Source organism: Phycodurus eques, chromosome 10 (assembly GCF_024500275.1).
Source record: "Phycodurus eques isolate BA_2022a chromosome 10, UOR_Pequ_1.1, whole genome shotgun sequence".
Taxonomy (NCBI): domain Eukaryota; kingdom Metazoa; phylum Chordata; class Actinopteri; order Syngnathiformes; family Syngnathidae; genus Phycodurus; species Phycodurus eques.
This window is the reverse complement of record NC_084534.1, coordinates 12,338,214-12,357,498: the sequence shown is the minus strand read 5'-3', so window position 1 is coordinate 12,357,498 and position 19,285 is coordinate 12,338,214. Positions and strand designations below refer to the sequence as shown.

Here is a 19,285-nt window from a genome sequence, read left to right as displayed (position 1 = left end):
TACCCACAATGGGTTCCTTGTTAGCTTTTTAGTGGCTCACCAAATGAATATGCTGTCAAATCTATGAAGCAGGCAAAACTTTGTGTCCAATTGTTTTTTTTAAGTTTGTCCCATCTGCACACTTTTTGGACCAATAGTATCTGTGGGCACATAATCACTCCAGTACTTTGCATGATGATGATGATAAGATTTATTTCTTTATTAATTAGGGGTGACAGCTGTTTGATTCCAATCTATTGGAACAAATAAAAGTTTGTTGAACTCTTTATATGTAAAGCCTATGCTACGTTATCTTGTTAATGTATCATATTCTTGTGAGGCTTGGCTCCAGGGGAGGGATCACATTTCAAATAGGCCCCTTCAGCTGCAGAGATTGGGGAAATCCTGATTTACACTCATGTGTTAACAATGCAAACGTTTGCTCCAACCTTTGCTTTCCTCGTTGAGGAAAATCTTACTTTTATGGGGTACTGTACATGTACAGTATGGTTTCAAGTAATCTGTTCCACTATTTATTTTCCTGAAAATTGACATGATTTCACATACATTTCAGTTTATTTTTATAACATCTAATACGTAACTATAAATATGTACAGCAATATATATGGTTTGATCATTGCAATAATCCACCATTGGCAAGGATAGGTCTGAGATCCCTCCGCGTAATTGAGTGTCACTGGTGGCCGCTTCACCTGTCCTCCTCCGTGCGTCTCCTTCCGCCCACTGTCCGTGTCGGCGCGTCCACGGGCAGAGAAGCATAGTGCCGCTGCGCGTCGCTCCACAACCACAACCTTTCAGTTTCATGTCCGTGACGGCGGCTGCGCTTCGTGGAGCTACTCGACCGATGCTCTCCACCTGCTGTGCTATTTCCATCGCACTTGTCGACATATTTGGAAGCAATGAGAGCCATAGTGGGGCTATTACACTACGTGGGACTTTACGTTCAACTTAACGCGGCACTCAGTGTCGGAACCGGTGAGCTGGATAACCATTTGTCTGGAAATGGTAAGTTTGAATTCTTTTTAAGGTTTGCATGCAAAATATGCAATGTTCACTGGAAATGATATTCCTATAGTTTGGTGGTGGCAATTTGTATTGAGTGAGGATTTGCAGTCTTTTTCTAAATTTAAATAGTGTCTGGTGATATTCATTCACCATGAAAAATAGAAATACACCAGTAAAGAATTCAAACTTGATTAGTGGTGGGCAACCGTTGGCCTGTGGGCCATATGAACCCCCAGATGCATTTGAACTTGTCTGCCATGGAAACGGAGAAACTGTAAAGAAGGGGAAAATGTTTTGGTTGAAAATTATTGAACCAAAATATGTTCAATACACAATAGTAAACATTTGTTTTGTGTTTTCATAAATGTGGTTTGGCCTTTGATGGACTTTACAAAAACAATAACCGATGATAATATTGATTGTTAACAATAACTGTTTTTGCGCATATGCATCTGGGTGGATGAGTGGTGGGAGCAGGGATTGATTTTGAATATGTAAAGCACTTTGAGATGCATATTGTATAAAAAGCGCTCAATTAATCAAGTTTGATTTGATTTAAAGAATTTAGTTTAAGTTCGTCACAAATCTAATTCAAACTTATTTTGATTGAACGCTTGAGGCTGTCTGATAAAGGCCTTCATTGGATTTCTGAACATCTCTCGACCTTGACGGTTTGGAAGCACTTTTTCCATATCGCCCTAATCACCCCCTCACACGGTGATGATGTCACGGAATGATTTGGATCGTTAAGAGTGCATTCACTCCACTCATACTGATGAGGCAGCAAAGCCAGGTGCTTACTATTTAATTTGAGTAGCAGCAGAATTCAGAATTCATGTTTCTTTGTTTATAATTATATATATATATATATATATATATATATATATATATATATATATATATATATATATATATATAATTATATATATATATATATATGTGTGTGTGTGTATGGGTATGTATGTATATTTGTATATATATATATGTGTATGGGTATGTATGTATATTTGTATATATATATATATATATATATATATATATATATATATATATATATACATATATATATATGTATATGTGTGTGCATGGGTATGTATGTATATTTGTATATGTGTATATATATATATATATGTGTACGGGTATATATATATATATATATATATATATGTACGGAGATATATATATATGGATATATCTCCCCAGCCGATTGCAGTCGCTCCAAATAGATTAACCATGGTTGGCAGGTTAGAAAATCAATTAGACACATTTCTCCCACTGGGAGTTAATTATAATTGACTATAATCGTTGTGTTCTCGCTCATGTGGGGTTTCAAACTGGGCATGAAATGGGGGACGGAGTGAGGTGGGTGGGTGACCACAAGCTGCTCACCAAGATTAAAATGCCCTCTGTTGATTTTTAATAAATAAATCTACTTCAAAAATATTTTTTCTCGCTTTCTTTGATTAATTCACCAAAGCAGTGGAGCTTTCATGTAGAGGCTGAAAGCGTTGCTCTCTGGAGCGCTTGTTAGAACCAGGCCAGGCCCATTTGTTTCAGATAAATGCATCTGGCTGAGGACCGTTCAGCTCCCGCAGCCCAGTTTCCACTTGAGCTCAAGTGTAAATCAAATTGCCTCCCAACATGAAACGTATTGGTGCTGTGCGAAAATAAATCTGCAGGACGGGTTGGTCAGTATCGGCAGGAGGCTGTACAAAGAAGCGTTTCGTGGTGTTTGCTCACCAACAAAGTAATGATCTTCTCGATCTCAGACTCAGTTTGTTATCCTTGTTCTCTGCTTGGAGGAAAGTGCAGAGTTGGTAGTGTTTGGCAGCATTCATCCTGTTATCCCTTGTGAGCGTATCACTAACACTGTGTGGGGGAGTGTACCGCTTCATTAGTGCCTGCGAACCTGTGTCAGGCTTCAGCTTGGTGTCATCTTAATTAGGATGGCACTTTGCATTTGCTGTCCCATGTAATGGTGCTGGGACTGTTCAGGGGGCTTGGCGACGTATTGCACAGTTATCACGTGAAGGGTGAGTGCTCATGTGCTATGTTTTTTGATTGCACAGAAAAACAATTGGATCTTGGATGTTCTTTTATTAAAATGCAAACAAATTTCATATGTTGATCATTATTTAAGCTGTAATGCATTATGTCTATTGTAAGTGGTATTAAATGATGTGTTTTACTACTTGTAAGATGAACTACACCTACCGACCTCAACATTGTAAGTACACCCGCATGATCGAATGAAACCGAATAGATGCTTCAGCAGATCTGCCCTTAACAGAATATTTGTCAGTTTTAAGTTACAGTGTCAGATAAGTATAAATTCTTTGTTGAAAATAATTAATATTTGGTAACATAGCCCTCTATAAGGAAACAAACCATGTTTCCTACTTGAAACTGTGAACTGAGTGACTGTCACCCTCTAGTTCCCCAACCAATCAGCAAAGAAAGGTAAGATTAAAAGCTTACATTCATCAAGAAAAAATATGATATTATACAGAAATAAACATGTAAAATTATGAATTTATTTCACGGTGTTTCATTTATCTCCCAAAAACTTGAACTTGTTTTGGCTCACTTCCATATTAGCAGATCGATGGAACAACTACAGTGTACCTGTCGGGCAAAAAAAGACTCAAGATTTCGATTGGTGCATCCAGGGAGCACTGCAGGCCTACAGATTAAAGGGCGCAAATACTTCACTCTCCCCAGACTGATAACACTCATGTCATTTCCACACACATTTCCACATGAGGTTGTGACTGACGTTTGCATTTGTGTGGAACTGCACTCCATCATACTGACAAAGATATAAGAGCATTATTACCTCTGCCAAGCACAAGTGTTTCACCCCTGCTAATATTTGTTGGTTAATAAGCAGTACTAAGAAATAAGTTTGTTGAGGTTTGTTGAATGTGCAGAGGAAGAACCCATTACATTTCAGAATCAAATGGATACAGGAATTATTCATTAAACAAGGTGTGTGTGTTCATATACTAGTTTGCGGTGTGAGTCTAAGCAGATAACGCATTGAACTGAAGTCAAACTGTTCATATTAATTGTCCTCCGGTCATTTTGCGCATAATTTCAGGTTCAGATGTCACAGAATATCAGTCAGTGCTGCATTCAATTGTTCTCCAAACCATAGTGAGCATCTCTTGATGGTTGTGCACAATTTCTGATGGAGCGTGACGTTACTATTCATCTCAGGGGAGTTCAGCCTGGGTATGAGTTGTCAACAAGGAATGTTAATACATGTTCTCACACACCACGAGGAAACGGAAATAGCTCCTGTGCATTAAGTCCCCACGGCTATGAAGAATTCAGCCCACAAGTCTGGATGATCTGCAGCAACAGGCAGACAGCTCCTCCACTCTTACTTCATGATTTTTACCTTCCACCTTGAATGGAGGCTGAAGGGCTCACGGCATCCATTTATTTCCCCAAGGAGCCCCTTGTCTGTTTACCCTCCTCCTGAATCTGAGCCTAATGCAACATTATTGACTTTCTGGCAAATTCCCACATGACTTATTTTTGCTTATCTGTATGTAATGTTGTGTTTTCCCCTCATGCCGTTATGAGCTGTCAGCAATCTTAGTACAGGAAACTCCTGTCACTATAAGCCAGAGTGATAAAATGTTTTCATAAGAGCTGGTGTAGCATTTGAATCAGCAGTGACAGTAAGTCAAGTAGCAACACTGTATACATCCAGGCAACATCTTCATTCATATCTTCCATAAATACAGTCGATTTTTATTACCATGGTGTGAAAATGCCTCCAAATGCAAAGCAATAACTTACATTATTTGCTTACATAGAGAAATTAACGATTGAGATAAATGTCGGCACTAAGTCTCTTTATTACACAAGCTTCATTCACCTTTTGCATCAGCCTTCCCTGATTATTAAAGCCATTCATCAAATTAGGGAAATACCTCCTCCCAGAGGGATTCTGTTCACATCTTATTTACACTAACCTTGGCAAAAGTTACACAGTTAGCTCATGTCATGGTCTTAACACTGTCTTTTTTTTTTCTTTTTTTTTTTCCTTTTCAATTCTTCTCCTCTGTGCCCCACAGGCATGACGGAAATGGGGCCGTTAAGTTAATGATCCTTAATTTACCAGCTGGCCCTATGAGGTGGCGCCTTTGCGCATGACAAACGTTGCCATTTAACTTCCAGACGCATTTGTTCAATTATTCCGGATAGCAGTCCCTGTTTCAGAAGACTTTTTTAAGGCAGACGTCCTCAATCGGCAGATGCCTCAGAACGGACATGATATGTAGACTAAATTGATGAACACTTTTAATTTAAGCAGCGGAATTGTTTTAGTGTTGTAATTTTAACCTGCCTTTATTATAACCTGACAGCATTTCTGCTCATTACAGCTTACAGGAACTGCAGAGGCCAATCACGTCTCCAACGTGTCACAATTTAGCCAAGCAAACAGATTATTCATCTCTGCTTCGGTTGTAGTGCAAAAGGGTGTGCGTGAGGCAGGCAGGCAGAAAGGAGAGCAAACCGATAACGTTGTGCTTTACCAGAAAAAAGGGTTAAGGCCATAGACCTGTATCTTATCTTTTTACAGTTTACAAATTAGTCGGGACCGAATATAACGTTCCAGCCATGTTGGTGTGCATTGTGATGAATAATAAATAGATTAAGAGTGTGTTCTGCTATAATACTGCAAAAAAATATTTTCTTTTTCTAAAAGTAAAAAAATAATTTGGGTACATTTTTTTATTTGTTTAACGGTTAGATTTGAACTTGAAAATGGCAAAAGACTAAGACATTTTATTTCATTTACATTTAGAAAGTTATATCCGTGGCAATAAAATATGGGAAACACTGTATTTATAACCATTTAGAAACCTAGTAACTTCTAACATAATCTAGAACATTCTAACAACTATTGAGGGCATTAAAATGCATTTGTCAAGAAAAATGATCAATCATTTGAACATAGAGGGCTCTATTTGTGTGACTAGCACAAATCCAGCACTGCACTTGGCGTAACTCTGCGAGGAGGCGGGCTAGACACGTTTTGTGGATCGGCCTCCCCCTTAGCGCATTTAAAGTAGGATGTATGCGCTGGCTTGGGCGTCACCACAGCCGACTTCAAACCTGTCCAGTTGAAGTCTTCTTTCTTCCTCTTTAAAAGCGGTGCAAATAGAATGAGATGGTGAAAACGACTGGTGACTTAAATACTGTATGACCGTGGACCTCATTGATCTATATCCCCTCCAATGATCATCTGTTTATCATCATCTCCCCCGACCACAATAGCTGCGTGCCGAGCAGTACATGGGATGATTTTAATAATGATGATAATAATAATAATGAGTTCAATGAAATAAATTTCTACAATGATTTCGGGGCACTCCATTCACATATTTATGATTGAACTATGGCTGACACATGTCCGCGAAGTCGGGGTATCTGTGTGCCTGCACCTCGATCAAATTCACCAAAATTGCATGAGATCATCTGCGCCAAAAGTTAGAGATGGTCACCAAATTGTCACATGCACTGGCTGCATGTCAAAGGACATACCCCTGTTGTGTCGGTATGCCCATCTTGGCGCAGACCAATCTGCCAAATTGGCAAAATCAAGCCTTGCGATTGCACGCCACAATTTTCGCTCTGGTGCACGTTGCGCAGTCTACGAAAATAGAGCCCTAAAAGTGTAATGACAATCAGGTATAATAATGTCCATTTACATTGTTTTTAAAAAAATACAAAATAAAAAGCTAAATATAAGCCGAATTAGCCAGTGACTCTCTTCTGAATCTCCTGTCTTGCGGTCTCACATAATGCCGCCCCCCTCTGCCAAATAATAAAATAAAAAAAATCAATAGGTTTGCTACTAGTCGATTTTTGGAAAAATAAGTCACTACAGTCACAGAAGTCTTAGTTGGCAACACAAAGTAACCTTTGCTTATGCACCATTGCGCCATCCTTGGTTGTCATGGTAACAAGAGCCCAACTCCGCATTTGCATGAGACGGATCCCCATCCCCCCAAAACCGAACAATTTCAGTGTGAGTGTGAAAAGTTGCTATTAGATTTTTCTGTAATTCTTTATCCCAACTGTATTTTGTGTCTGTCAGATGTACAGCATCTTTGAAGACAGTGTGAACAATGCAGACTTTCACACAATAAAAACACACACACTTACTTTTTGTTTATGCCGATACGTCTTCTCTAATTTTCATCTTGAAAAAGCTTGAAGGGCCGAGAAGAAGAAATGGTTGGCTTGTCCCCCACGCTGCCACTCAGGCTTGATTGATCCAACTCATTTTGCCTCAGACCTGAGGAGAATAAGTTTGGATTGTGAGTTATCTCTTTTGGGCTTTAGTCGTTTATGTTCGTCTGTGGATACATTTATATGTTCTTGTACTCTCTTTCATTTTTAATGAGTCTTCGGTGGCCAGCAAGCAGCCTTTTCTTGGGTCCTTGTGGCATGGTGTCTTCTCTCTCTCTCTCTCTCTCTCTCTCTGAATTCAATATGCAGTGCAGTGAAAAATGCCACAAAGGACCACTTTAAAAATGCATGGTGTTGACGTACATCATGAAACAATCATTCCCGCCTCTGCTCGAAGAGGCATCAGGCAAGTAAAACATACGCTTAAAAAGGTTACTCAAGCAAGCCTCTCTGGCAGCTTTATTGTGATTACTGACACAATCATTATTAAGCTTTACATGCAAGTCAGTTTGCTGTTTCTTTGACTTTTGCTTGCTCCTGTGTTGTCTTCTAATGATTTTACTGATGCTTTGAAAGTGCGGGAGCATATGACAGTTGTCACAAATGTCAAAGAGTGAGCTCTGAGAATGCAGGAAACAAAACACTTGTGGAGTGTTTTTTAGCAGCAGTGGTGTTGTTCATCATACTCTAGTATATTCTTCCTCAGCAGAAGCAGATCCACTTCAGGAAGCTATGTGCAATATTTCATGATGGTGGTAGCCAAGGGACGACAGACGCAGAGGAGATTAGATGATTAGATTGAAGCAAGCACCGACCCTGTAGAGACCTAAGCGACTGCAATCATGGCGCTGTTGTCTGTGGACAGATGTATTGCTTCTGTGTGGGACAGAAGGTGTATACCAAATGTACCTGCCACGAAGGAGGAAACAGTTCAGGGGCATCAGAACAGTTCTTCTGATTTAAATGATAGAGCCAGAGGTAACAGCAATCCGTATACTGAGGAATTTTTCATCCACCAATTTCCCCTTTAACCTCCCCTTCAAAACAAGAAACAAGACATGACTGGTGAAATAACTGAACGACACAACTGGCAACTGTGACATGACACAGACAGTGACAATGACACCTGACAACGATACACTGCAAAGACAGCATATCAACGACAATGAAACGACAAGAAGTGGAAGAAACCAGGGAACTAAATACAAACAAATTAACGAGACAACGAGGAACACCTGGACAAGACACGAGTGGCCGGAGAGAGCTGATTGGTCGACACAAGGTAGAAGGTTGACAAGAACAGGTGGACACAACAACAAAATGAGCACATGACAAACATGGAACACAGGAAAACATGGAACAAAACTAAAACACAACCCAAACCAAAACACAGACCATGACAGTAAGTGTGGTTCACTCTTGCTTGATGGATAAAATATCAAGGACCACTGGTGCCTAATGTGTTCCAATATAGGTGTCTTAATTTTAGTTTGACCACTTCCAAATGGGAAGAGTAGAATTAAGAATATTTATGTTATTCCTAGTCAGCTGGTCTAAGTTAATAAATGCAAAGACATGAACACACTGTATTACGCAAAAATGCTTGCTGCTGAAGTTGCACAACACAAAGGCTGTTTATGCCTTTTTTAATTCATTCCTTATGTTTTTTTGATACAAGATATGTATTTATATTTGCCTTGTATTTATTTTCATTTGTTTGAAATTGCCTCACCAAGAATGTTTGTCGACAAGAAATTACAGTTTGCTGCTATGCACAATGTGAATTTCTGAAAAGAACTTCACAACAAAAGGAATCCAATTGGTCGGTCATTATTCAATTAAATCTTATTTTATCTTAATACTCGATTATTCGCTAAAATTCTCAGTAGGATACTCGACGACTAAAAATGCATCCCTAAATGCAGCACGACTGGATGTGTTTCTCATTGGTGACAGGTCTGTTTAATGTCACTTCAAATAAAGTGAGAACAAGTAAGCAGTCAAAGCATGTTATATACATTTTTCGTAGAATAATTGAAAACATACTATATTGTGGTATATCATTATTGTGATATAAAATGGCCCATATCATGACGGAAGACTTTTTCCAAATCGGCCAGCGCTAGTAGGTATCATGATCAGGTCTCCCAATTCTATAAATATTTATATAAAGTGTACAAGCATGCATACTTGTGAGACCATATCATTGTTGAGCGATGTACTTTCCTCACAGCCTGCTAGCGCCTCATTACTTTCGAATGGTACAACTTGCATAAAACATATGACAGTCTAGTGATGTTATTGTGAATTGGTATGCATTCCACCAAACACATGTGGCAGTATATGCCTGCTGAATAGAAGTCCTGCAGTACACCGTGTAACACTTTCAGGATGCTCACCATGTGCCAGTGCCAATGGGCAGTGAACCAACAGACGTATTCAACAATTCTACGAGTGCGAGGGGGGATCTCTGAATGCCAGACATCAGAGATCCGACACACACGCAGCTTGGCCTATTCAGAGAGACTGGCAGAGAGGAGAGGAGCTGAATTCAAAGGGGGAAGGATGACACAGTCCATCAGAGTGGAAATAATGGTAGAACAAAGATTGTATTTGGAGATAAGACAACAGAATTGAAAAAGAAAGTAGTGTGTTTTCAACAAGAAAGCAAAGTAGGTTGGAGGATAAGGTGGAGAATCTTCAAATGGTTAGGCTATCTACAATATACCTGACTATATCCATCCATTTTCGACACCGCTTATCCTCACGAGGGTCGCGGGTATGCTGGACCCTACTGTGGCAGGAAAAGAAGTGTCTGACTTCAGTGTGGTGGCATTAAAGTGAATCCCACTAACCCATTCTAGCCCTAACTCGAACAACCTTGATTGCTTTTATTTGTACATACTAATGTGATACATATTTGGAATGGTCATCTCGTTAAATCTGTGTAGCCTGCCCTTCCCTCTATGCAGCAGCCAGCAGTATTGCAGCAGGGGCATGTCCTGCCTAGAACTCTAGTGGGATTCATAATAACACTTTACTGCAGCCCTTTCCACAGCAAATATGTATGTTATCTCACTCTACAAACAAATGGCACTGATGCCAAGAGTGAAAACCCGCGTTTAATCTAAATTCACGTGTCACAGTCAAACTAAACCTGGCATACATTCAGTTTACCTAAGTACTTGAAACAAAGTGTGTGTGTGTGTGTGTGTGTGTGTGTGTGTGTCTGTCATGTGCCCGTGCGTGCGTGTGCGTCCGTGCTTTAACGCCATGCAGTCTCACAGGGATTACGCTTCAAATGGAGAAAGTAATGTTTGTTAAACACAAACAGAACAAAAAACAGGGCTACAGACAGTTAAGTGCTATCAGGGGTAAAACTTTAAAGAGCTGAACCAGACGTCAACATAAGCGATAACAACAGCTTCACCGGCAGCTGCAAGTGCAATTGGTGTTGCAAGTCATGCAGAAAAATGGTCAATTATTTGTTGATAATAGTTCCAATCGTTACTTTTTGTAGTTAAGTCATAGTTTATCTTATTTGAAATGAGCATTTTCATATTCTGATAGTTAAAAATAGTTCACGCATCGCCATGGCAACCAGATAACCTACGTTTGTGACAAGCACACACATTCCCGTTGCACGGTAGTGACTGAGATCATCACGGTTGCATTGATGATAAACAGTTATTAAGTGCACGACATGTACACAATTATTTCAGTCAGTGATTCCCACTCACTGAATCTGCTCAAGTTTAATATTATTATTGTTGGTCTTACCCTCTGGTTCTTCCCACCAGTGGCCCAATCTCACCAGTTCTTAGTGTATTTACTTTTTATTTATACTCTTTGAATGCTACTGGTATTCCCTCAAGGTGCTTTTCCATTGTTGTTGTTAGACTGCATTTGTGTGGGACTTAGCTTTGCTCCCAGCTTTCTTAACACTTCACACCACACTCATGTCAGTTCACCTCTCCTGACAAATAAGACCACTGGCAGGCCGTGAATTGCACCGCATCAAGGGCGTGACTCTGCCAGGGCGAGTAGTTCAAATGATACCAAATCCCTCGTCAAGCTGTTTCCGTTCTCGGACTTGCTTTTGGAATTTGTGTGCATCCCGGGATAAGCTTGTCACTGTGCTGAATGCCAAGTAAAGAGATTCTGAGGTCTTTGCGCTCAGGAAACGTAGCGCATACCGTGAGAGCTAGAACTTTCATATTGAGAGGGAAAATGCAAGGACAACTGTCATTTAAAGCTGTTGATAATGCCTTCAGCCGCCTTATGCATGTAAGAGCGCATGCTGGAGCAGATCGATAAGGCTGCCCTTCACAAAGTTACTGAAAGTCAAACATCTCTTGGGCTGACAGGAGCTCATCTGTAAATACTTGGGCTTTGAAACTGGAGGGTCACATTTGGAGTTCTGCTGCGGACAAAAAGACATTGCAGCTAGTTGTTTAAGAGAAGCTAGTCTTCATGCTGCATAATCTTGAGGTGCCCTTGAACAAGGCAAGACACCTAACTTCACTGACTCTGTGTGAGTGTTCTGGTTCTCTGTGTGGCGTGTAAGACAACTATACAGGAGAGTATAAATTGGATTTCTGCTTAAGAGGTTAAAATGTGTATAATAAACCTTACAAATACTGCATTACAGTGTTGCGACTCAGAATTTCTTTTGGAAACTATCTTTCATTATTTGCTGAAAACTCACTTGTTCGCTGTTTTTGTGCTCAGGCCGAAGCATTAAAAGTATTGCTTCTAATAAATCTATTGCTTTGGTGCCATCTTGTGGAACTGTTGGAAGTGAGTTGAAAAGACAAAAGTAGTGTTTTGCCATCATCTTGTGACATGTATAAGCAACGACAGACCGTTTTAGAGGGGTGGTCAATTAGTTGTAGTTCACTATTCGTGGCAGCGCTCAGTCCCGACTCCCTATCCCCTGTGAATAGCAGGGGAAGACTGTACTGCTTCGCTGAATACTTTCTCTCTGAATAACATTGGTCACAACACATCGCCTTTTGCATTTGTCAAATGCTGTGTCCTTCAACAATGATCACTTTTTTGATTGTTCATCTTTCAATCGGTCTCCCAGCTCTCTTCACAGAGGTGCCCCACGACATCACGACACAGAGCGGCGAGGATGTAGAGATGGCGTGCTCCTTCTGTGGGCCAGGTTCTCCTTCTTCCTTGGAGATCCAGTGGTGGTACACCAAGGACCACAGTGACTGGCCCAAGAAGCCTGCACATATCACAAATGATGTAAGGCGCAAGGCGTTTTTTGTTGTGGTGGGTTTTTTTTGTCAGTAGAATAAAACAAATACAGTAATGTAGATGTTACATATTTAACCTCATTAATTTGGTTCACTTTAAGGTAGATCAAATCTCATTTAAAAAAAATGAAAAAAAAAAATCCATAATGGTCAATTCTACCTGCGATACATATATTCCAAGTCAAGCTGACACCATTATATAACCTTTAATTACTGTACAGACAGTTACAGTATGTCTGTCATTTTAACCCTCTTAAATGTCACATAAGTATAAATTGGCTACTGTTTGTTACTTTCTGTTCTCCATCCATTTTCAACACCGCTTATCCTGGTTAGGGTCGCGGGACGCTGGAGCCTATCCCAGCTGCCTTCGGGAGAGAGGCGGGGTACACCCTGAACTGGTCGCCAGCCAATCGCAGGGCACATAGAAACAAACAACCATTTGCACGCACATTCACACCTACGGACAATTTAGAGTCCTCAATTAAGCTACCAAGCATGTTTTTGGGATGTGGGAGGAAACCGGAGTGCCCGGAGAAAACCCACGCAGGCACGGGGAGAACATGCAAACTCCTCACAGGGGAGGCTAGGATTTGAACCCCGGTCCTCAGAACTGTGAGGCAGATGTGCTAACCTTGAGTTATTATTATTATTATTATTGTTCACTTAATGTTTGTGCTGAGCAGCTTGGATAGACCAAAGGACCACGGACAGCATGGGTAAAGAGACTAGCTACTGTGAAATGTTTGGAATGGAGGAATAATAATTCAAAAATGGAGTTAATCTTTTGTGGTCTTCATTATATGAGCAATGCAATAAGACTAAAACTATTGTAACGGGGTACCACACAGAAATTCCTCATTAGCATTCAACAATTTATACAATTTTACATCCCTGCTGTCTTTGTGTGTATGTCAAGGCTAACTGTGACGTATTAACGCTTCATATTAAAGCCATGTGAAGCATATAAAGATCTGACTCAGAACAATCTTTCTGAAAGCAGATATGAGTTGCCATAACAACCAGACACCTGGCCTTGCGGGTCTCAAGGCTGTAACAGAGAAAAATATGTATTTGTGTAAACGTGACAAACTGGAGGTTGGCTCAATAATAAAAATATCTAAATTGTCTTTGGTATTATTAAATTGTTCTCAGGTGCCGTAAAAGGTAGAAAAGTACACCACATGATAATCACACGATAAGCGGCGAAAGAGGATCCCGGTTGTGTCTCGTGTCTCTGAGCGAGAGTGCGGAATGAAAAAAGAATAAGTAATGTGAAACTCCTTGTAAAGTAGATTATGACACTTTGAGCGCATCCTGTCAACATTCATATTAAAGCATCATAAATGGAAAATAAATGGAATGAGTAGAAGTTAATTAATTAATTAATATGCTACTATAGTGTAAACAGTACATTTGCCATTGCAGAGACCATGCCAGCGGGCTGGACGGAAAGGGTCCACATAGGTAAACGGCCTTTTGCCCTACAGATAAAACACACTTTTATGAGAAGCAATGTTGTACTACTGAGCAGATTGTTGTTACCACGTCGCACATCTATTTTAAATTCAGTGATCATTTGAATAGAGCTTTATTTATGGATGCCTTTCAAGGACGACCTGAGCGGAGAGCAGGCCTTACCTGTATATTGTTCAATAAGATCACAAGTTTCATCCATTATCTAACGTTTCAGTGGCAGCTGGACCATGTAATGTGTGCGAACGTTTCTGTGAGGGCCACTCGGTAAAGGATGTTTCCAATTTTACAACTAATGAAGGTACCGAAGTTGTTAGATTTTGTGGGGCAGTAAAAATGAGGGAGAAGAGTCAGAAGGCCATAAAATGATATCAATAATCGAAAGAGGACCTCTTGGGTACACTTCGCCAAGCAGAATTAGGTCTGCTTAGTCAGCAGTTTTAGCTTTAGAAAATAAATCCTGTATCAATGTAGAACTTGCTTTCTTATGACAACTTATAATGGTCAGCTATATGTTATACACTGACACCAAACAAGTAAGAAACCCAAAGAGTGCAAATGACGACAGAAACAAAACTTTGATATGTTGATTTTAGGCACTACACTATGCATTTTATGAGGTCCAGAGTATTGGGTCTAACATCGTGGACTAAATCCAAAGCTCACTGACTATTAGACAATCCTATATCTCCCATAAATCCCCTGGCACAGAAATGAAGGACTAATTACTAACTGGCTGTTGCCAACACCGGAGAAACAGGTTGACTCCCTCCCAGGATGGGGCAACTTACACTCTCCTGTGGAACCTCCAGACACTGTAATTGGCACTGAAAAATAAATAGATTTTGAAAATGTCTATGCCATGCATAATTCATATTAATACCCAAAAGAAATGCATCTTTGCAGTTGCGCACACACATTCTGCACAGCTCTGAGATGGGTACGTGCTGTTGAGGAAGCGCTTGTGCAGTATTGGAATGCATACTGTATGAGACTAGAAGAAACATACATAAAGATCAGCTAGCAGAAAAAAAATAACAATTTGAGCAGAATATCAATTTAAAGAAGTTAACTATGTTATGAAAACCTTAAAAAAAAAACACACAAATTGTGCTTACTGATTTATTACTATTCAACAGCAGTGTACATTTTTCTGTTGACGTCTACAGTAACTGATTAACTGACTACATTTTTTTTGTGTGCAGGTTGTTCCTCTGGAGGAAACGTTGAAAGATGCCACTAAAATTAGTGTAAGTACAAAGCCCTGTTTCAACCAAGTTTTGAGTTCACCTCCACACAATGGGCTCTATTTGCATGACTGGCATGTCGTAACTCTGTGCGGAGGCAGGTTAGAACCGGTGTTGGCAATTCCATGGACCAGTGCATCTCAGTGCATTTAAAGAGGGACATCTGCATTGCTGTGGCCGTGATGATAGCCGACTTCAATCCTGTCCAATTAAAGCGGCTCCTCTCATTCCCTTTAAATGTGGTCTCGCATGGAGACGTCTCTGTGCGGAAGTGGACGTTGCGTAACTGCAGCGATCTGTGCATAGTCACTGCTCTTGGCCGGTGTGGCAACAAACAATGTGAGCAAGTACTCTTATTAAATATAGAATGAGCTGGTAATAACTGCTGGCCACTGAAATATGTCTGCAGACCTCATCTATCAATCCCCACCCCTGATAGTGCCATTGGTTACTTAGGTCTACTCAAAAAGTATACAGTAAATTATGCTTGATGCAATACTTTGATCCCATAGAAATGTGTTATTTCAATGCATACATTTACTGGGATTAAAGAAATGTACTGATATAATACATCGCAGATTTGATTTAATGTAAATACTTTTTTTTTCTTTTTTTTTTTTATAATCTGTGAAAGATGATACTGTATACCTGCTACATTTCCACTATAGCAAGTGGGGAAAAAATAAGGTAATAAAGTATTTTCTACTCACTTATAAACCTTGGCCGAATAGTTTCCTGCTTTTCAGCAAATTAGTATTCCAAAGGGGGGGGGGAAAGGCACAAAAAACACTAAGGTCATGGAAAATCATTCAGATTTAGCAATTTCATGATGCATCAACCTTAATTGTTAAAAGGTATCTGTCACGATGGGAAGTCGGATGTGAGATGGATTGAGCAGACTGAGGCAGAGGGAGTAGATTTAGAATGGTGTATTGCAGGTTGGCGCAGGGTAATGATATCCCAGGCGAGGTGGTGGACCGTCGGGACAAGGAGCGAGCAGGACGCGGGAACGTAAGCAGGTGGGGTAGCTTGGCGGCGTGGCTGGAACAGTCAGCAAGAAGGGGAAGGCACGGAAGGAACACTGGAGACGGAGAAGAACACCATCGGTTGAGCACAGATGCAGGATAGTTACTTTCATATCAAAAAAAAATTACTGGAAGTACGAGAGTCGGCTGGTGAGTGAGTCACCAGCAAGTGTCAATACTCAGGCGACGGCTTCCCGGAACTGACAGGTTTAGTATATGCAGGCAGTAATGAGTGCTAATTGAAGACAGGTGCACGGCCAAGGTGATGCTGATTACTGGAGAGAGAGAGAGAGAGAGAGAGAGAGAGAAGGCACAAAGCGCCAACCAAGCTCCAAAGGAGAAACTGCAGTGTACAGATCATGACAGTATCATGATCAATATCTTACATACTGGCCTGGTATTTACTTGGTATCAAATCTTGCTGTAGCACACATCACTCTATGTGATTGTTTGGTAACCCAATGTGAAAACTGAACCAAATACAGTATTTTATGAATCCATCATGTACATGTGCACTTCTACCCCAAATAGCAAAGACATCCGATGGAAATATACTGTACCTTTTAAGATGCCTCAAACTAATACAATGCATCCATCCATCCATTTTCTATAGCGCTTGTCCTCATTAAGGTCACAGGTGAGATGGAGCCTATCCCAGCTTACTTTGGGCATAAGACAGTGTACACCATAAATTAGTTGCCATCCTATCGCAGGGCACATGCAGCCATTCACACTCACATTTAGTCCAATGACTACTGAAAGACTGAAAAGAGCGACCTTTCTCTCTTGCCTCGGTGGAGTTTGCATATTCTCTCCATACTTGCATGGGATTTCTCCAAATACTCCAGCTTCCTCCCGCATTCTAAAAAAATGCCTGTTAGGTTCAGTGAAGACTCTAAATTGGTGTGAATGGTTGTTTATCTATGTGCCCTGCGATTGGCGTGCGACCAGTCCAGACCGTACCTCTTACCCAAAGACAACTGGCACAAGCGCCAGCCCACGCGCAACCTAATAACGACAAGCGGTATGGAAAATGGATAGATGGATTTGCGTCTTCATATCTGTGGTATGGTCGCAAGGGGCATCACTTCAGCTGCAGAGATGGAGTAAAGATGCAACCATGTAATTTGTTGAAGTGGCGTTGCTGTACAATTTGATGTTGTACTAAATCTGCATCAAATTAGGTAACCACTTGGTGTGTGGGTAGGAGGGTGATAGTTGTTCACTGATGTAAATAGATGAGATGGGAATTCCCATGACAGACATTGGGGAAAGGTTTTCTGTCTTCAATGCCAGTGCCATCCTAACCTGTATAGCGCTTCTCAAAGTGTGCCGTGATGATATTTATGGAGGTAGCTGAAGTTTCCATAGCTGATGTCATGTTATTCTAATTTAGCCTGCAAACTAGTTGAGACTGAATCAACAAGAGCTCTGTTGACTGAAGCCAGCAAGGGCACTCCATTTTGCCTCATTTACTTCTAGGCGCCGCTAACCAACAATCAAATCCACACAATCGACAATATCATCAGTAAGAAAGGCAAAGACAAGTCAATGAGTTGTAAATAGTCAGTCTTTAACAACTAAATCAATCATTTTTGTGCCTCTTAGGTGGTGAAAGTGGTCGGCAGCAACATTTCACACAAACTGCGCCTGTCCAGCGTCGAGCCGTCAGACGAGGGCACCTACGAGTGTCGCGTCATTGACTTCAGCGGCTCTGTGGCGCAGCGCCATCACGTTCGGGCCTACCTCCGTGTGGAGCCTAGTCACGGCTCGGACGTCCAGGTCCTTGGATCGGGGCATCGGTCAGACCAGCAGGGAGGCTCGCACAGGAGAGAGGAAGATGAAGAGGAGCGCTACTGACTGCACTGCACTGCAGAGGGCGAAGTCTACTTGTTAGTGTGCATGTTCATGACTGAGCAGGAGAAGGTGATCATAATCATCACTGAGAGATGAGGCAGTGCTCACAACTGGTACACCACTATTTATGTGCATACTTTTATTGCAGTGTTGTAAAATTCCAGGACAGGAAACATTTTAATTGACACCGTGCTCAATGCATTAGCTTAGTTTTAAATTTGAAATTATGGATGTAGTTTTTATGCGTAAAACCTCTGCATTTCTGTTTTTGTGAACATGCGATCATTACTAGTACTGAGATAGCCCAGCTGAACATTTTTTGAATGTGCAATTGAAAGGAGCCATCCATCCATCCATCCATTTTATGTACCACTTTTCCTTATTAGGGTTGCGGGTGAACTGGAACTTATTCCAGCTGACTTTTGATGTGAAGTGGGGTACACCCTGGATTCGTCAGCCAAGCACAGGGCACATTCAGATAACTCTCAATACACACACATTTCCACATTTTAGAGTACTTGAATGAACCTAACATGGTTTTGTAATGCTGGAGTACCCAGAGAAAACCCATGCAAGCAGAGGGAACGCATGTAAACTCCACTACTTGGCTGCAGCCAAGATTGAAACCCAGAATCTTCGAGCTGTGCGGCAGACATACCAGCAGGTCATGTACTGCATGGAAGAAAACATTCTGTACATCATAAAATATAACTACACTCTCCACTCAGTCAAGTTCATTATTTTACACATCTCGTACAATTTGGAGGTTTGCGGATGAGAAACCATTAATAGTATGGTAAATGGATTGCTGGATGGACAAATGTAGTTTTAAAAAAAAATTCATATCTATCAATAGCTACATGTTCATTTGAAAGTTTTAGATGTTTGTCTTCATCAACAATATATTGTCTGCCTTGTGATAGTTGTGCTCTTCATTTTCATATCATTTTGTCCACAGTAAAACAGTTTGTGTCCACCTTTTTGCCTACTTTGTAATGTGTCTCTCTGTTCACATTTCACACTGACGCATGTTAACGTTTTCTGTTTCGTTTAGAAATTAACCTGGGTGGCCAATTAAATCTCCTTGACTTATTCTCAGATAAACATTGCTTCAGCTTTAATGTCCATTATGTTTCTACCACAGCTGTACAGTAGTCATATTTTCAACACGTTTAATAATTATTCGTCGTGGGCA

General features: G+C 40.6%; 1 protein-coding gene across 1 annotated transcript; it reads left to right on the top strand.

Annotated features, from left to right (window-relative positions):
* The first annotated feature begins 758 nt into the window (after positions 1-758).
* On the top strand, positions 759-19,110 carry LOC133408858 (V-set and transmembrane domain-containing protein 2-like protein). Its single transcript, XM_061688154.1, has 4 exons — positions 759-1,005; positions 12,308-12,474; positions 15,167-15,211; positions 17,842-19,110. Exons 1-4 carry the CDS (start codon positions 900-902, stop codon positions 18,091-18,093), a joined length of 570 nt encoding a protein of 189 aa, XP_061544138.1. The 5' UTR covers positions 759-899; the 3' UTR covers positions 18,094-19,110.
* Positions 19,111-19,285: the final 175 nt, after the last annotated feature.